The sequence below is a fragment of the Dipodomys merriami genome, unplaced genomic scaffold (assembly GCF_024711535.1).
Source record: "Dipodomys merriami isolate MVZ:Mamm:240054 unplaced genomic scaffold, mDipMer1.0.p SCAF_15, whole genome shotgun sequence".
In the NCBI taxonomy this organism is placed as follows: Eukaryota; Metazoa; Chordata; class Mammalia; order Rodentia; family Heteromyidae; genus Dipodomys; species Dipodomys merriami.
Window position 1 is genome coordinate 13,406,320 of NW_027202826.1, and position 20,901 is coordinate 13,427,220.

Genomic DNA, 20,901 nt, shown 5'->3' on the forward strand with positions numbered 1-20,901 from the left:
TTGGAACTTATGTAAAGGAGAAATGTAGTGTGAGAAGTGGTATTTGTGGAATTAGGATTTTGGCCTCAGGGCTATATGCTTGTTAGGCAGATGCTGTACAAGTCAACCATGACTCCATGGCCATTTTATAAATGGCCAACATGTAAAACAAAGCAAAGGAAAATTAAATTAGGAAGAAATTAAGATTATGTACTTACAAGTTCTGGAAGACTGCACAATGCATAATTGCTTTAACAATAGTAAATATACAGCTAGATGTGAATTTTAGTTTATTGTTGTTCTGAAAAGAATTCAGTTCTGCTGGGTATGAAGTTCCATCTGATTACATTTAAATTTTAAAAGTTCAGTTGTGATGCCAAGGAAATATAATGTCTATGGGAAAAAAAACCCAAACCTTGTAGATTAGCAAGTAGCACAATTTCTACACCCCTAATTCATCACAGTTTTATTCCTGATTTATTCTACTCTTACATTAAATATCTGTTCTTGGGGAGTAACAAGGCTTTGTATGTGAGAGGTAGATCATGGGCTTTCAGGTAGAAATTCTGGAACCATGCATTGTGAGGCAGTTATCACTGCATTTTGCATCTCTAGTCAAGATTACTCAGCTAGATTCTTTCTATGTTAGAATATAAGGGCAAGGCAGTTTTTCAAGGTCGCAATCCACAAACTCTTCAAGAAGTAGAGGACTGAATGCCCAAATCAAACTAGTCCCTAATAACTCTCACTTCACCGGGCAACTCTTGCTCAATTAAATACCTACAGCATTGGTTGCAAGAAAAGTGGATAGGCAATGGCAGTACATAGGCATAGAGAGGGGAGGGAGGAAGAGAACCCAAACCTTAAATTCATACAGTTTTTCATTTTGCTTCTAGCTTCTGGCCAAATCTGGGGTCACCACTTCTTCACAGAGTAAAGAGGACTTGCTAACTGGGCACTGGTAGCTCACACGTGTATTCCTAGTACTGAGGAGGCTGAGTTGCAATGATTGCTGTTTGAAGACATCCCAGGCAGGAAAGTTCATGAGATTCTCATCTCCAATTAACCACTGGAAAACTTGTAGTGGTGGCTGTGGCTCAAAGTGGTAGAGTGGGTACCTTGAGCAAAGAGCTCAGGGACAGTGCCCAGGCCCTGTGTTCAATCCCCACAACCTTACTTTTTAGTGTTAGTTGCAGTGAATTGGATATCTTGTTGAACACCTAAATTTGTGTGTGTATTTGTTGGTGTTTGTGAGCGTGTTGGTATATGGGTGTGTGTTTGTAGTGAACTTATACCTTTGTTCAATACATACTTATTTATGGGAACAATTTCCATTTGATGGCTTATAGCTTTTCATTTTCCTTGGTAAATTTTATGCTTTTTATATATAATCACATTATAGCTACAAAATATTGTAAAAGCAGAAAAATCAGTGCCTATTTTATAATGAAAAAGTACTCCATTTAAATAGATGTTCTAAAACCTGACCTTATAAATATTCCTTTAAAAGGACACTTAGAGAATTGTGAAAAATGCCAAGCATCCAGTAATAAATCTTTGTGGAACTTTGTTTACAAGTGTTTTTAAAAGAAATCTCCAAATTTAAAGCACAGGTTCAATAGATCACATGTGGTAAGACTTTTGAAATTCCATTCAAAAATTGTTTTTATAATGAATACAACAGAACATTTTTAATATTGCATGTTTTATGGCCTAAGCAATATTAACAATGTCTTCACACTTTATATTAGTAGATTAAAGCACTTTACCTTTTGTGGTTGTTGCTGGGGATGATTTAACTCAGAGCTAAGTTCTTGCAAAGTACTTTGCAATGGTAAGTACTTGCATGCTATGTACTTGTACTGCAACTGAGTCACATCCCTTCCTTGTGTCTTTAAAGCCACACAGAAATGAAAAGAAAGGACTCATTGTTTTATACAATGCACATTTTTACATTAAAAAAACAGAAACATGAGGGTCGGAGATGTGGCTCAGTGGTAGAGTTTTTTAAATTTTTTTTTGTAAGGATGCTGCACAGAGACATTACAATTGCATCAGAAGGCAGTGAGTACATTTCTTGTTCGGCATTGTTATCCCCTCCTTTGTTTTTCTCCCATTATCCCTTCCTTCCTCCCACACCTAAAGTTATGATATTCTTGTGGTATCATTGTTGCAATGGGTCATACTGTGTCCTTGTTTCAGCATTTTGTTATTTCCCTTCCCCTCCTCAAATTAGATAAATGTATATACAAGATGCAAAGTATCAAAATCAAATACAGTGACAACAGAGGACATGCCATAGGGGTAAGAACATACAAAAAAGAAACAAAGAAAAATCACATTGTACATTAAAAACAACAACAAGGAAAAACCTCTTGTGTCCATATCTTAAGTTCATTTCACACAGCATCATCTTATATGATCTTATACATAGCTTTTGAGCTTTTCTGCTCATCTGATAAGATTATCCTAGATATAATGATTGCAAATAAGGGAAACCATTGGACCTATATTTCTTTGGGTCTGGCTTACTTCACTTGATATGATTTTTTTTGTATTTGTGATATATATATATATATATATATATATATATATATATATATATATATACATACATACACACAATGGAATTCTGTGCTTCCATCAGAAAGAATGACACCACCCATTTGTTAGGAAATGGAAAGACTTGGTGGAGTTTTTACCTAGCAAATAGGAAACCTTGTATTGATAAAAAAAAAATACAGTGAGGAGAAGGAAAGGAAAAACAAGATATTAACTGGCCCTTTAGCCTTATATCAGATTTTCGAGTGAAGCCAATGCCAAAAGATAATTGATACTTGCTCAGAGTCAGTTCCTTTCATTAATTTTCCTCTCTTCCATAACCTTTTTTTGTTTGTTTGATATTCCTATCTCTTACTATTAGAATTCACAAGAGAGAAGAGATATATCCTGAATGGATAAGAATGATGTTGGACCTTTTTTGCAGAAAACAGCGTAATTTTATTGATAGATTTTTATGGTGAAGACTGGCACTACCAATTAGGTTATAGAATGAACATTTCCATAAATTAAATGACCTTAATCATATTTAAAGTACAGACGAGATGGAAAGAATACCAGGGGTTTGTCAATTGGGACTTCTAATTGTACATGTGGATCAACATCTCACTTGTTGTAAGAAACATTAGCTCTACTATTTTATAGGCTCAGCTCTCGTTAGCCCACCCCTTTATCCTTTCCTAGCTTCTCATTCTGATTCTAGTTTTCATTTTTTTCTTATTAGCATTTCTTCCCTCTCCCTCTATTATACTTAAGACTTTTCTTTCTCTTCTTCCATCCTTGTCAGACAGTGATGGCACTATTTCTCACGCCAGGAAGTACTGAGAATGGTTCTATCCATCACTGATGGAATGTTTTCCAAGTGCTGGAATGAACTCAACCTATTGCCTGCTGAGTACTACTTGGTAATACTTGGACTCCATGGGCCCAGACAGTTCTTTTCAATTCCTGTGTGTTTGGATGAACATTCTCTGATGGTTTTGAGCTTAGAATAAAATCAACAGACTAATAGATTTAGATTCATGATCATAGACTTGGAAACTCAACTATGTGTACATACGTCTTAAAATATATACACATCCCTCTAGGTGGACCTAAAAGGGAAGCAAAATTACAGTAACTTCAGGGATATTTAATAGAACTGAAACAGTGACAACACTGAAATTAAATTTAATCACCTATGCATATCTTTTCTACAATTGTTACTCTTTAAAATATGCTGGTTGTATTCATTCTTTTGCTGTACATAACAATGAACTTAGTAGCTGTTGGCACAAATAGTGGGAAGAGTTAGGGGTGTTAGAAAAGTTTTCTTGGAATAAATTTGCTAATAACATAAAAGGTAGGCAGGTATTTCCTCCAGGAATATATTTGTTGATTGGCTCAGGAGGATAAATTTGTGATCAAACTCTGTTTACAAATTGTTTTATGAGGAATTGGTAATGTTAGACTAGACTTCAATTCGATTTTTCTAATAATGTATGTCCTAAGGTTTGCTTCATTCAGCTCGTTTAGAAAGAATAAAATGACAATCTGTACTGTCATTGGTGGCATTATCCTAATTTCTCTTTCATCAGGGCAAGAAGAAAGTAAAGTCTTTACATTTTTAAATCATACACACACACAAACAATTCTAGGCTATGTGAAAAATTAGGTAAACATTGTTTAGGTATGATTAAAATATAATAACGTAGAAAGGAACATTCTAGAGCACTTGAACAGAAAGAATTGCTTTATTTACTTATTTATTTACTCATTCATTCATTTGTCAGTCATGGTGCTGGAATTTAGGGCTTAGTCACTCTCCTTGAACTCTCTTGCTCAAGGCTAGAGCTCTACAACGTTTTTGAGCCACAGCTCCATTTCCAGTTTTCTGTGATTAACTGGAGATGAGTTTTATGGACTTTCCTGCCCAGGATGGCTTTGAACTGTGATCTTCAGATCTCAGCCTCCTGTAATCCTAGCTAGGATTACAGGCATGAGCTACCAGTGCCCAGCAAAAGTACTATTTTTGAGTGTCTATGTCTTATACTATCCTAGAAAGTGATATATCATTCCTCTAATCTCAAATTTGTAAGGAATCAGTCAAGCATGATCTCATTTTATTTTGGAAAGATGTGTTTTGCTGCAATACAAATCATATATTCAGTGAAATGAAACTAGAGGACAGAGTACTCTAGGAAGGTTATTGCAGTGATTTTGGAGAACACTCGTTCAGTTGGCTGAGGACCTGAGCAACTTCTGGTGGTTAGTACAGAGGGAAAGACATATCTAGGGTTACTTTGGACTTGGAATAGAGGATTATGGAAAACTAAGTACCCAGCATCACTCATGGAGTTTTTACTGGAAAATACTTTTATGTCTGTCAGGGGCAAAGGGGAACTGAAAAATAATAAATGATGACACGTTGTGTTTAGAATATGCTGAGATTTAGGCTCAGGGAATCTTCAAATAATGCGCATGTCTGGTAGGCAGTTTGACTTATGGGATAAACTATTCAACGTTGGAAAGCTTTTGGTGATAAAATGAACTGGAATAGTATGTGTTATGTTATGTTTCATGATTTGGGCTGGCTGAGCTTGGTAATGTATTCTTGTTATGAGGAGTCAACTTTGGTTCGTAAGCCTTTGACATCACTAAATTTATACAGAGTCAGTTCTGTTTAAGCTTAGATAAACCAGAAAGAGATAAAGGATGCTATTTTTTTTAAAACTTGTATGTAAGTATGACAAGTCACCAGACAGGAAATTATATCTACAGTTGTTCTAATCCCCCAAATAAATAAAAGTTGAAACAGGAAAGGGTATAAATCTCAAAGTGAAACTACAGTGGTAGAGAAGGAAATTATACTTCTACACTTTGAGTATCTTTAGGTGATTGTGTGGAGGTATTTTGTGTATAATAAATATAACTTTAGATAGACACATCTGACTCACACCTATAACCCAGGCTACTCAGGAGGCAAAGATCTGAGAATCATAGTTCGAGGCCAGGTTGGGATAGACAAATGTAGAGACTGTTATCTTTAATTAATCAGAAAAGAAGAAGCAGATGTGTTGCTCAAGTGGTAGAGCTTTGTCTATAAACAAAAAGCTGAGCAAGAATAAGAAGGATCTAGAATTCAAATGTATTGGCACAATCATAAACAAAATAATAAAATTTGAGAAGCAAATAAACAACTTTACATTTTCAACATACTGTCTGGTTTTAAATGTAGTGGCCACTAAAATTATTTGATCTTGAAGTATTAAACAATGAGAATAGGAAACAGTATAAAATAACACTTCCTTCTCTGAATGAAAGTAATTAAAAATAATCGCCAACATAGAATCATAGAGATACACAGATTATGATCACATATATATATAATTTATATTCAAAATTTTAGTTTTTGTTCTTATTTCCTAAAAAGTGTGCTTAAATATGCAAATTAAAATGCCTTTCTAACATGAAACATCCCTAGGCTTGAAGATTGGTATTTAGCACCTTACAAGATTGTTATTTAGCACCTTTGCAAATTCCTAATTTCTTTGGAATATTTTCTTTTTCCTGGAGTAGGTCTCTTGGGCAAAACATATTTATAAACAGAAATGCAAAGTGAATTGCTCTCCTTACGTTGAGCTGGGAATTTATGAATGGATCACTGAGCTGACTCATGAAGCCAAGAACAAGACAGCTGTAATTAATGGCACAGTGATGTTAACTCCTCCTTCCAGTGTTTTGTGTGCTGGCTCTCTCATCATGAGCAGTAGAGAGTTAAGTCCTCTTTATGAACATAAGTGTTGGGACCACCTGTGCTGTTTTGTACAGAGCCTCTTCTGCAAACTGCAAGGTGGATTTGTGTTACAGTCAAGAATTGGGCTCTGGAAATCAAGTGAGACAAAACTATCCTAGAAATTGAATTTGGAAAAGCAAAATGCAGATAAACCTTTACCTAAGATTAGTTTCATTTATGGACATATTTGAGTTTTCAGTGGTACAAGAGTAATAGTCACCAAATAGAAAACAATTGGAATCCTGATATTCCTGAGCTAATAGGACACACTAGTGTGGATGAGCTGCCAATCATGTTCAATCATGTGATCTCCAGGGAGCTAGCCACAATCTGCAGGTGCTGTGGGGCTAAAGCTGTGCTGTTTGGTAGTTAGTTGTATTACATGTGTTTTTTACTCTGAATATTTACAGCTTATAACAGATTTATTGGGATGTAATCCTGGCAGAATAGAGAAGCTTCTGGGTTCAGAATAATACAGTATCACAATATAATCTATCTTCATCCTATTTCTGATTGTAAATCTAATTTCTATAGTTAAATGTACTATAACTAATAAATGAATTCAAACATTTTTGGATACTCATGAAATATGTCAGAATCGAGCAAGTCCATATTTCAGTGTCTTAGCCTACCATCTCTGTTTAATAGATCAGTACACAGGCATCCAGAGCTACCAAGTCATTCCTCTAGTTACCTCTAATATTCAGGTTTATGGCTATGTTAGATTTTGGTCTTCAGATACACATTTATGGGTTGTATTTTATTTTGTCCTTCTGTTTTTTGTTTTTTTGCTTATGAATGTGCTGAAGGAAAATTGAAGGGTAATGCATTTCATGGCATTCAGGGTTTCTCAAGTTTGTCATTGAAGTTTGATCAGTGTCTTCAAGTTGTCTGGTGAAGTTTGATTCATGCCATCCATTGTTTGCTAGCTGATTGCCAACCTGTAATGTTGTGCTGACTCTGCAAGTGTTTCTTCATCTTCTTGTCTGCCTTATGCTTGCAGAGAATGTAGTCATCAGCATATTACAGGAAATGAATGACTGCCTTGAAGAATTCTGTGGTACTTCACACTTTATTATAAGAAGATTTTTAACACACACACACACACACACACACACACACACACACACACTTGCATGCACACATATACACATATACACTGAAATTAAATCAATATCATAAAATAAACTGGTCACAGCCCCTACAATGAATCTTCTTCAAAACACGAATCTTGCTTTGAAACCACAGTGATTAATTGAACAAGCAGTTATATCCCAGTCTTTCTCAATAAATGTTCAAGTAATCAATCAATCAAAAGCTGGAAGAATCTCTGACATAGTTTCAAACTTTCATTGCAGTCAAGTCTTGATGATATAGGGGTTTTGATTTCTTTGCTTTTCCACTCCTGGGGCTGAATTTATAGCACAATTGAAGGGCAAAGCTGGCACCACTGTCCCTGAGCTTTTTTTGTTCAAGGCTAACACTCTACCACTTGAGCCACAGCTCTGCTTCTGGCTTTTGGGTGGTTAATTGGAGCTAAGAGTCTCATGGACTTTCCTGCCATTTGGCTCTGGATGGTGATCTTCAGAGTTCAATCTCTGGATTAACTAAAATGGCAGTCAAGAAACACTGGTACTCAGCCCATATTTTTTTTAAGAGGAATAACTTGCAAGGTTGAATTGAGGATTTATGCCTTTTGTATTGGGCAACACTGATAGAACTCTGCTTGACCTTCCTAATAACAATATCCGTACTCTGTTATTTCAAATTGGTCCAATATGTTTGAGGGAGCCACAAAGTATAAAATACACAATCAACTGCAAGTTTGAAGATTTGGGTTACAATGCAGTCATAGGAACTTCAGTCATTGCTCTTTGAATCCAAGTGCCCCAATAGTGTTCTTGTTGCCAAGGGGAAATGATAGTCCTCCTCTCCACCCCCAGGTCAAGAGCACATAAGCTTCTGTCTGGACCATCCTGATTATAACTGAAAAGATCCTGATTGAAAAGAAGATCATATTCCCAAGTTCTAAGTAGGCATACATTTCGAAGGATCTCTCTGCAACCCAGTAAAGATGCTACTAGAATAAGCTGATGCTCCATTATATACAACCAATACCGGTACACATCCGTCATTCTCAGCCCCTGCTCACCCACTGGAGTGAATTAAGACATGACAGTGAAGATAATGTGAAGATGTGTCTGTGAAATATATTTCACAGCTGTAACTAGTTTATGTTTTCAAGATGGAAGGACAAAGCCCCAACAATCTACACGATGTTCATAATTTCTAAAAATCTTCCTAACATCTAAAGGTTCTTGCCTTCATTTCCCCCATTATTAGGCCCCTTTTAATTAGCTGTACCTTATGGGTAAAATCTCTGTGCTATAAGAAATCTTAGCCTGCCCAAATCACTAAATAAATAAATAAATATTTGCTTAATACATTATTAGTAAAACTTTCCTGTATCTATAATTAGTGCAATGTGTCATCTGAACAAACCTAGCAACTAGTATAATGATATTAGAAGTGTTGGTCCTGATAAAATTCTTATTTAATAAGAAAAAACACAGATCAAAACTCCATATGCTTTTCCTGTAGATTGTCATATGTTACCATCTGGGTATGATTATTCATAGTAATTTCAATCTGTAATGATATTTACTTCTTCAATAAAAGGATCTAAATTCTTAAATCTAGGTTCATTTTCAGCTCATACAATTTATCTAGGTGATCTAGAATAATATAAAACATTCTGGGTTTTGAATTCAGCCACATTTCTTATTTTAAAAAATCACATGTACATGATTCTAAAAGCGGTGGAGAAAAGCTGTTGGGAAATTTCCTAGTTCAAGTATCCCAAGGTCCAACAAAAACAAGTCGTTTCCTTCATGTTTGCTTTATTGATTACTGACATTTCTTCTTTCTGTTTGCCTTTACTGTTCTGACTCATTTTTAAACATATACCCATAAAATAAGTCTCTCATTTCTGTTCATTTCTGCCATTAAAAAAAATTAACTCAATGTTTTTCTCGAGGTGTGGTAGCACCACACTGGAAGTTTCTAGTAAACAAGCCAGCTGCTGACATTTGTGAGTCTCAGGCCCAAATCACAAGTGGAGACTCACTAAGCAATTATACTCTGCTCATGACTTGGAAAAGGATTACGGATTTTGTGTGGACATTCTGTGCGGTCGCTGAGCAGTATAGAAAGAGCCAGCTTTGGCTCAAGTCCAAACTAGCTTTTGTCTACCAAAGTTCTGTCCTTCAGCATCTGAGGCCATCAACTCAATGAATATTCAAGCTTATGTCTTCAGCTACCCAGGCCATTTCTTGAATGACTCTCAGGACTTAACTGACATACTGTGAGCTAGCAGCAGATGCCAGCATTTCAGATCTCTAGGTGTAGTCAAAAGAGGGAGATGTGGTGCATTGCTTAGTGTATCCTTAATATATACACAGAGGTATGGCATGAGACAGCTGGAGCTGGGTCTTCTGACAATCAGTACTAAAGAGTGAAACTATTGAAACATATGGCTAGTGGTGGTGTTTCTTATTTCAATTTTGGTATTGTTGAACCTGGGGTTAGGTTGTAAAGAGATTCTTTTTATTATTCTTTAATTTTATGTTATGTAAGCAAGTTACCATAACACACACACATAGCACCATCACCACCACCACCACCACGACCACTACCACCACCACCAATTTTTCTGACAAGGTTTCTCTGTTCCACACATATAGAAAGTCTGGTCTCCCTTCCCCTCTCCTCTCTTTCCCCTTCCTTCTCATTCTCTTCCCTCTTCCTTCTGATTCCCTTCCTTACCCTTAATAGAAGTCTCAGTAAGTATTTTTAAATGAAAGTACATTGTAATTCAAGTACAATACTTTTTTTTTCTTTTCCAGTCCTGGGGTTTGAACTCTGGGCCTGGAAGCTGTCTTCGTGCTCTTTTGCTCAAGGCTAGAGCTCCACCAATTTTGAGCCATAACTCCACTTCCAGTTTCTGCTGGTTACTTGGAGATAAGAGTTTCAAGGAGTTTCCTGCTCAGGCTAGTTTTGAAATACAATCTTCAGATCTTAGTCTCCTAACTAGGGAGGAAAGTAGGTGTGAGCCACCAGTGCCTTGCTGTTTTTTGTTTGTTTGTTTGTTACGATTGTCAAATAATATTTTGAAAATTAGCTCCTGGGAGAGTAGAGGAATTTTATTTTATTTTTTTTCTTTTTGCTTACGTGGTGCTGAGGAATCGAACCCAGGGCCTCATGTATGTGAGGCAAGCGCTCTACCACTGAGCCACTTTCCCAGCCCCAAGTAGTAGAGGAATTTTAAAATGTTACATCCAAATACCTGTAATTCCCTGACTGCATCATTTATTGAAAATGCACTTCATTTACTAATGATAAAACAACAAGCATTGCATATTCATCTAATGACATCTTTCAGTAAAGCAATCTTTAATATTTGACTATGTTAGAAGAAAAGTTGTGTAAATTGGGACAGTTAAGATCTAGAAAGCAAAAATCTAATTTTTGAGCTGAGTTGAGGAGCATCCACAGGAAGAAGTTCATGAATTGCACACTAAGTGAATTCTAAACAATTTGGGACTATGAGTGTAGGTGTTCATGACTCAGCAGCAATGTGATTCTTTTTTTCAGGAAAAAGTCCAGCATCTACAGAAGGCATTTGCTTCAAGGGTGGATAAATCCACGCAGACTGAACTTCTAGGCTGTGATGTAAGTAGCCATGGTACACCATATTCAGACCTCAACTGTTTATTTACTTATGCATCTATTGAGCCCTTGCATTGACTTAAATAGGTTTTATTGGCTCATCATTTATCTTTTTCTCTTAAATACCCTCAAATACCTTCTAGAACTGAAAAAGATAATCGCACACACCACATAGCATACCAATGCCTTATTAATTTCTTTTTAAACCAACATTTGTAATACATTCGTTTGAACTAGCAAACTTTCAGACATGAGGAAGATACATAGGAGAATACCAAGACAGTTTGTTGTTTAGAAATACTAATTTATTTGCTAACAATTCGATAAAGTGATTATTTTTGCAGTCACCATGGGCCAAACCCATTATTTTTACCTACAGGCACACAAGAGGAAACACAGCTTTGCAGATGAATTTACAATAATATTTACAATAATATTGTAGCTCTTAGGCTTGAGTGCAGGCAATAGAAAGGAATTTAATTGGAAGTTAGTATTTTAGCTTCCTGTGAAATACTCACTGAACTGTCAAAATATGATAGTAAACATGTTTTAGTACAATTATTGCTTTTAGTAATACTAGAAGGTTTTTTAAAAAACTGACATACTCATCTGTCTTTCTTTTTATTTAAATTTTTCTATCTATTTTTGAATGTAGGGGAGGGTTTCAAACTGATTCTTTTTGTTTATTTATTTTTTGATTGTGAGAATGCCATACAGAGGGGTTACAATTATATGGGCAAGATAACGAGTACATTTCTTATCAAGCATTGTTGCTTCCTCTTTGTTTCCCCTTCCCATCCCTTCCCATACTCCTCCCTCTTCCCCCCACCCGATCCTCTCCTTCCCTTACTTTTATGTTATGTTAAAAATTGTGTGTGTGTGTGTGTGTGTGTGTGTGTGTGTGTGTGTGTGTGTGTGTGTGTGTGTGTGTGTGTGTGTGTGTGTGTGTGTGTGTGTGTGTGTGTGTGTGTGTGTGTGTGTGTGTGTGTGTGTGTGTGTGTGTGTGTGTGTGTGTGTGTGTGTGTGTGTGTGTACTGAGATTGGAAATCCCAGTCTAAACTGTTTACCTAAGCTTTTTTGCTCAAGGGTAGTGCTCTGCTACTTGAGTGCTAGTTCCATTTCTGTCTTATCTGTTGGCTTAATGGAAGGCAAGAGTGTCATTGACTTTCTGGCTTCTGCTGGCTCTGAAGCAAGATCCTCAGATCTGAGCCTTCTGAGTAGCTAGGCTTAGAGGTGTGAGCCACCAGTGCTTATCCAGCCATGCCCAACTTTTCTTAAATACAGCTATGAAATTCACATTTGCTTTGGCTCATGACTTTAAACTTTCCTCTGGGAAGAAAAGGTACGATCTTCTTCATTTTGAACCTAACTCAGTGATTATTACTTCTGTATAAACATTTATCATTGTCATTGCTAGCACTTTGTTGAGGAGAGGAAAAGAATACAGATAATTTCAAGGGTTCTGAAGAACTGTAGTGCAATGATAAGGCATGCTTACCTCCAAATCCTTATTAGATTAGTAACATAAAAGTAGATGCTATTTTTCTGTTGCCTTGCAAACTGTATTAACATATTTAATATAGAACTACTTGCCTTTCTTTGAGAATTAGAAATAAGTTTTGAATTTTAGCAGAAATAATTTTAAATATTTATATAGTTTCTTTCTCTTTTTTCCCTCTCTTTTTCTTTCTCTCTCCTCTCTCTTTCTTTCTTTCTTTCTCATTCTTTCTCTCTTCTTTCTGTCCTTCCTTCCTTCCTTTCTTCATTCATTCATTCCTTCCTTCCTTTCTTCATTCATTCATTCCTTCTTTCCTTTCTTCCTTCCTTCCCCTCTCTTTCTTCCTTCTTTCACCTCTCTCTTTCTTCCTTCCCCTCTCTTTCTTTATTTCCTTCCTTCCTTTTTCTTCTTTCCTTCCTTCCTTCCTTCCTTCCTTCCTTCCTTCCTTCCTTCCTTCCTTCCTTCCTTCCTTCCTTCCTTTCTTCCTTTTTTTCTTTCTTTCCTTTTTCTTTCAACTTTTCCTAGCCCTGGGGCTTGAACTCATGACCTGGGCACTGTCCCTGAGCTCTTCTGTTCATGGCTAGTGCTCTACCACTTTAGGCCGAAGCATCTCTTGTTTTTCTGGTAGTTAATTGGTGATAAGAGTCTCAAGGACTTTCCTGCCTGGGCTGGCTTCAAACTGTAATCCTCATATCACAGGCTCCCAGGAGGCTAGAATTACACACATGAGTCACCAGAGCCCTGCTTCTTTGTTGTTGTTGTTATTGTTTTGATAGTACAGAGATTTCATTTCAAAGGGGCATTGCATTTTCTAAACAGGAAACATCACTTGTGCCACCCATGGACCATTTTTGCATTGGTCATTTTCACGTTGAGGTCTCATTCTGAATTTGTTCAGGCCAGCCTGGACTGTGATCTTCTTCCTATTTGTACTCCCCTTCATTGCTTGATATGACAGACACACGTGCCATTTTGCCTTGTATTGTGCATCCCCTATGATGACCGGTGTGCCACCCCAAGTCCAGTCATTGACTGAGATACCTGAGATATCTCAGTAACTTTATGTCCTAACTGGCTTCAACCCTCAATCCACTATCTGTACCTACCAAGAGACTGAGCCATTGTGCTTGGCTTATCTAATTAAAAATTTTTAACAATTGCTAAAATCTATGTCTCATTAAAAAATTCTATCATATTTGTTTTAATATATATATCCCAGATAGCTAAATATCCTAAATATCAATATTATCTATCCCCGAATTCCAGTGTGATATATTAAACAATGTCAACATTTGTTTTTTAAAGGAATTAATTTTTATAATGTTTTCAGAGAATTTAATGATTCAGTATTTATCTCTTTTCAAATTGTTTTTCCTGTTTAATTATTATTATTTTTATAAAGATTTATTTATATTTTATATTTTTGTTTTAATACTTTTATTGTAAAAATACTGTACAAAGGGCTTACAGTTACATGAGCAAGGTAATATGTACATTTTCTATGAAGCATTGTTACCTCCTCCTTTGTTTTTCCCCTACTATCCCTTCCCTCCCACCTCCACAACTACCCCCCCCCACACACATAAATTGTAAAGTTCGTTTTTCAGCATAGTGTCTTGTACATTTCATTGTTACAATGGGTCCACCTGTATCCTTATTTAAGCTTTTTGTTTTTTCCCTTTCCCTGATGTTAAGCGATATGAACCCCAAGATAGGGACACAGCTGTTTTTTTTTTCTTTCTTGCTATTGTTTCTAACGTATTTATAATGTACCATGTGATTTTTTTGTTTTTGTTTTTGTATATTCCTCTCCCACGGTATAACCCCTGCTTCCACTGTATTTGATGTCAGTGTCCTGAATCTTGTATATACACGTCCTTAATTATTTTTTAAAAACATACCTTTGTATATTGGCTAGAATATGTTTGATATATATTCTATAAGTAAGAACCTATGTATTTGTAAGTCTCTCAAGATGGACAAGTTTTCAATAAAAATAATGAACACCAATCTCAACCAGATTATATTCCAATATTGTAGCTTCATACCACCCTGGTGTAAGAAATAAACTTAGAATAACTGTATTTCAGAGTTCTCTATTTTAAGTAAATTAACTGAATTCCTGCATGGAAAAACTATTTGCTTACAATCACATGACCTTTGTGAGAGTCTGGGTTTTCATCAACAGTGATCTATTCTTAATACAAAGAAAAGAAAACCATTTATGCATCTGGACTCAAATAGTCCATTTCATTGCTTTTAAGGAAATGCTGTTTGGGAGACTGAATTTTAACTTGCTGAATGACTGAACATAAATATAAAATACCTGGCTTTTATGTAGCATTGTCAGATTTATGTAAGACTATCAGCAGCTGCTTGTAAGATTGGTTACTGAGGAATGAATGGTACCTCTGGGGAAATAACCACACAATGAATAGTTAGGTCTTCAAACAAAGTTGCCTATAGCGTCCATTATAATTGCCTGTATGTACTTCTCAGTGTTTTAATTTCTTACACTAATGCTATTGCATTTTGTCAATATTGAAATAAAAACCAACAACTTTTAAATGAAGCCATCATTATAATCTTCCTCATAAAAATCTTCTTTATTTCTAGTTTGTGTACACATGTGACACTGAAGACTAGTACAGTCTCTAGGACTGAATTAAGGTGAAGGAGTAACACCTTCTTAGTAAAGGGTCTTTGAATAATCTCATTATGCAAGTCTTTATTATGATTTTGGTCATTTATGCTGAAAAATAATCTGTCATGAAGATTCCATGGTTCTTAGGTATATTCTAAGCTATAACCATCATCAGTAAATAATAATTACTGACTACACATTGGAAACTTACAAAGGAAAATGGCCATTATGATAGTTTCAAATGCTTGGCTATTCTGTAGGAAAATGCAGAAGGAAAATATGTTAAGGATGTTGTTTAAGGGTGCTAAGCTATATCTATTTGAAAGAATGTGATTCATCTATAATGTATTTTTTCATAGAACTTGGAAACATTGGCTATTATTTTCACTTTATATAATAAATAATTTAACACTCCTATGAATTAGGATAATTTATTATTGTTTAGGTCTCTTCGGAAAATACAGGTTGTAATTTGAATTTTTATAAATGGTGTTTACACATATGCAATGGATGTTTGTGATTTACAAATAATGTTTATCAGAAAGAAAAGTATCTTGCAGAAATCATGTACCTTGTGAATAATTCTTATATTCATTTGTGTTCTTCATAAAGCTGTCAATATTAGGAATAAATTGTTCTTTACAGATCATTCAAGATCAAGTTTCAGACATGTGAATGTTCAAATATATGAGATTGTAAGTCACCACTGATGTACACTTTATGAAGATATTGCTACACATTCTTTATTCAAAAGAAATTAGAATCTATGGAAAACACTAACATATTGAAATCTATAAAAATATACTACCATAAATAAGTTTGAAGGTTTGTAAAATATGCTACTCTACCCTGAATCAATTTATTAAGAGTCTTGAAGTCAATATGAGTGTTTGATGTACTTTGGCTTTTAATGCACATTTTAAGAGTTAAAAAAAATAAGAGACTCTCAGTGCAGGTTTATAATCACAATGGTTCTTGCAATGAGGGATCAAAGAATAATTTTTAGGTATCACCTATGTTATTAAGACAGAAGATGAATAGATATAGTCAAGAAACAATATTGCCCATTGTAAAATTACATTAAGAAGAGAAAAATGTCTGTTCCCATCAGCTATATCACATATATGAAAGAGCTTGAATTACTGCAAATTATAATTTGATTAAAGTATTTGAAAGCAAATAGCCAAACTATTCCAGTGAAATTTTTGTGCACTGGCAGTTAGAAAATTAAGGTATTGTCTTTCAATCAAATCTCAAAGACAGTCTTTAAACTTATTTTTTATTATGTTGTATAGAAGAACTTAAAAAAAAAAAAACAACAAATGTGAGAGACTTTTTTTTTTTTTTGTCGGTAGTGGGGCCTGAACTGTAGGCCTGGGTGCTGTTCCTCAGTTCTTCAACTCAAGGCTAGCGCTATACCACTTAAGCCACAGTGCCACTTCTGGCTTTTTCTGTAATGAGGAATTGAATCCAGGGCCTCATGCATGCAAGGCAAGCACTCTACCACTGAGCCACACCTTCCCTACCCTGGGAGCAACTTTTAAATGTGAATTTTACTTTCAATTATTGCATGAACTTGACTCAGGCCATATATACAAGCTTTAAATTTCTCTTAGAGACAAATGTATTAAAATTTTAAAAGCATCCTAATTTTCATTAGCATGGGTTTTATATTTATATTTAATAACATAGTATTGGACTTAGAAGGGTTTTGCTCACATTTTCTTTAGGAATTTTGAAGTTGTATACTTCATTAAGTTTAATTTGTTAATAAATATTACTTGTAATCTCATTAGTGGTTTTCCTTTGATTATTGAAAATTGCTCTATGTTTTTGTCTGTTTTTGTTTTATATGTAACTGTGCTGGGGCTTGAAATCACTGCCTGAACTCTGACCTTTAGCTTTTTTTGTCTTTTTAACCCAAAGTAGGAACTCTGCTACTTGAGCCACAAGTCCACTTCCGGCCTGCTGATTGTTAATTAGTGATGATTTTGACAGACTTTCTGACATGACAAAGACTGTCCTCGAGTTATAGTCCTCAGGGTAGCTAAGCTTACAGGTAGAATCCACCAATTTTAGGCTAAATTGCTGTAATACATGTGACATTTTGTCTTAGTTTATAATACTGTATGAATCAGTTTGGCAATGATTGCTGTCCTACTGTATGCTCTTTAAATGTTTCAACCTACTTTCCAAATGGCCATATTTGCTTTATAAATGCAATTTTCTACCTTGATGTTAGGAACTTCATAATAGAATGTGCATTGTGAAAACACAGATGGACCAGCTTCTCAGTGTAATTTCTATGTATTTTTAAGTCTCTACTACTTTATTAAAGTTTGGCATAGTTATGTGCAGACTTCTTCAAAATATGAGAATAGTTCATCATGTCTTATTCAGGTTGGAAATAAGAATGATTAGTCTTTACTGTAATTGTTTTATTAGCTATTAGATAGAACAAGAGAGATTTTTGTGTTATGTTAATATGTCAGCCTATGGCATAAGCCCAATTCTAAGAACTGAATAACTATCAATTAGACTTTCTCATCCAGCTGCTAATAACCTGCAGTGCACAAAATCAATCTGTCTAGAAATCGTTCATTCCTGACAGCTTTCTTTTTTTCCTTTTCTGATTTTCTTTTCCATATATATTTTTTATTGTAAAAATACTATACAGAGGGGTTACATTTACATGAGTATGGTAATGAGTACATTTCCTATCAAGCATTGTTACCTCCTCCTTTGTTTTTCCCCTCCCATCCCTTCCCTCCCAACTTTCCTAACTCCTCCCTCTCCTCCCCCCTTGGAAATTGTAAAGTTCATTTACAATACAGTTCTTGTACATCTTACTGTTATAATGGGTCAACCTGTATCATAATTTTAGCATTTTGTTATATCCCTTCCCCTCCCCAAATCGTAAAAATATATACAAGATGCAGGGCACTGGAATCAGATACAGTGAAAACGGGTTATACCATGGGGGAGGAACATACAAAAGAAACAAAAGAATCACATAGTACTTTATAAATATGTTAAAAACTATAGCAAGAAAGAAAAACCAACAAACAAACACTTGTGTCCCTGTCCTGGGGTGCATTTTGCTTAACATCATCTTGTATGGTCACATGTACATAGCTTTTGACCTTTTTTGCCTGACAGCTTTTGTAAAGGCAGCACTTCTGATAGTGTTGTGAGTATACCTTGTCATTTACTTGAAAAACTCACTTTCTTCCGTATGTTTCATGTGTTGATATGAACTCATCACAGATATTTGATATCTGTTGATATTTTTAAAATAAAAATCAGGTTTATAAGCAGAAGTAGATATTTTGAATTTTCATTTGGGTCATAATTTTTATATTACATTAAAGATAACTTTTAGAGGAGCCTATTGATTAGAAACCTTAAAAGGAAAGGCAGTCATCTGTCACAAATGCTTCTATACGTGGTATCCTAAGGACATTGATTGAACGTCTATCTGTGCATTAAATCATCCAATATTGCTAGCTCTCTTCTAGGATCTTGCCCTTTTGCTGGGTAGTTGAGATATGGCTTTAACTGAATATGGAGCAAGCTTTGAAGCTGGTCAAGATTTACTGGCAGTAGATGATAAGCACAGCTAGTAACAAAATTATAAAATACATAAAAATATGCCAAATATAAGACTTGAAGGAAGTGAAATAAATATCATGTTCAATTTTCCTTCCTTCCCTCCCTCCCTCCCTCCCTTCTTCCCTCCTTCCTTCCTTCCTTCCTTCCTTCCTTCCTTCCTTCCTTCCTTCCTTCCTTCCTTCCTTCCTTCCTTCCCTCCCTCCCTCCCTCCCTCCCTCCCTTCTTCCCTCCTTCCTTCCTTCCTGCCTTCCTGCCTTCCTTCCTTCCTTCCTCCCTCCCTCCCTTCTTCCCTCCCTCCTCCCTCCCTCCCTTCCCTCCCTCCCTCCTTCCTTCCTTCCTTCCTTCCTTCCTTCCTTCCTTCCTTCCTTCCTTCCTTCCTTCCTTCCTTCCTTCCTGCCTTCCTGCCTTCCTGCCTTCCTGCCTTCCTTCCTCCCTCCCTCCCTTCTTTCCTCCCTCCCTCCCTCCTTCCTTCCTTCCTTCCTTCCTTCCTTCCTTCCTTCCTTCCTTCCTTCCTTCCTTCCTTCCTTCCTTCCTTCCTTCCTTCCTTTCCTCCTTCCCTTCTTCCCTCCTTCCTTTTCCTTTTCCTTTTTATTTGTTGTGCCAGTAATATAATTTGAACTCAGGACCTCAAAACTCTTCTTTGTTTTCTTTTTTTTTTGTGGGGGGAGGTGTTTGTTTTTCTTAAGGCTGACACTCCACCACTGAACCATTGCACCACTTCTGGCTTTTTGGTTGTTAATTGAAAATAAGAATCTCACGGGCTTGCTTTCTCTGACAGTTTTGAACCGACATCCTCAGGTGTTAGCCTCCTAAGTAGCTAGAATTATAGGTGTGAATTATTAGGACTTAGCTCACTTTTGAAAGTAGATCTTTATAATGTGTTTCTTACAGCTGGACCTAGGCCTCCTGTGTCATGTTCATATGGCACAGACAATGAGCAGAAAGCTGAGCAAATTGAATTCCAGAAGATAGCTTACACTAACCTTTAATTACTTATTTTCTTGTTTGCATTCAAATTTCTTTGTTCTCTGTATACCCTTTTACCAGAGAAGGTGAAGTTGATTTATACACATAATTTGGTATCCATGGGGGATTGAGTTTAGGACCCTATGGATATCAAAACTCTAAGATGCTCAAGTCGGTTATCAAGTTTTCTGTTTGCATCTAACTTCCTGTGCAGTTTATTCCTTATAATATCTAATAAAATTCAAATACTATATGAATAGTTGTCATTTTGTTTAGGAAATAATAAGAAATGTCTGCATATTTTTATCAGAGACTATTTCCCCCAATTATTGTTGTTGGTTGATGCTGAATATGCAGGACCCACAGATATGGAAATCTGACTACACCCAAACTTCACTGTGTGCCAACTCACGTCACATATCAGAAGATGTGACACTTACAGTACAGAAATAATTAGTAAATGGAAATAATAAATTAGCTACAAACCTCTAATATTGTAAAGCTCTGAAATTTATAACATTTTATGCATTATTTGACTTTATTTAGAAAAAATCATATAGGTATTTGTAGAGATTGATATGTTGTATTATTCCTCTGTTACTTTTTATATCTAACAATTACATCAAAATTAGTACTTTGTTTCTGCTAGAACAAAGTACAGAAATGCAAACTAGCATAAACAACCTGTGGTTTTAAAATGTTTCAATGTTAGAGCTTAAATAATACCTTTAAATATTGAATTGAATACCTTATTCTAAAATCTTGACTATTTATCTAGGAGCCAATTTTCTCTAGAGTACTCTCAATTGTTTAATTCAGTAATGACCACAGAATTAGTATTAGTAATTAGAATTAGAATTAGTATCTAATAACTGATAACCTTTCTTAAAAGTAATTTGTGGTTAAAATCCTTTTGGGAAAATTAGCAAAGCCAGATGTTAACTAGGAAAGCTCTTCTAATTATTAAAATAGTCATTAAGATCAGACAATAAAAGACCACATGGTGAGGACAATGGAGACTTGCAGGTCACAGTATACTAAGTTTTAGTGAGAAATACAGGAAAAATATATTTGAAATCTATGTCACACAGAAGGTAACTATAATCCAGAGTAAAGTAATTTTTTTTCTTAGTCATGGCG

The 20,901-nt window shown here is 35.5% G+C and overlaps 1 protein-coding gene across 4 annotated transcripts in view; it reads left to right on the top strand.

Moving 5' to 3' along the window:
* The window catches only part of Ccser1 (coiled-coil serine rich protein 1), a 706,759-nt gene that overhangs the window by 363,813 nt on the left and 322,045 nt on the right, over window positions 1-20,901 (top strand). For 3 of the 4 annotated variants that reach the window (XM_070022282.1, XM_070022283.1, XM_070022284.1), the window contains exon 9: window positions 10,967-11,044. In XM_070022282.1, coding sequence (XP_069878383.1) covers window positions 10,967-11,044 — 78 coding nt within the window. Of the gene's footprint in view, window positions 1-10,966; window positions 11,045-20,901 lie in introns of those variants that run through there. The other variant, XM_070022286.1, reaches the window with a different exon arrangement.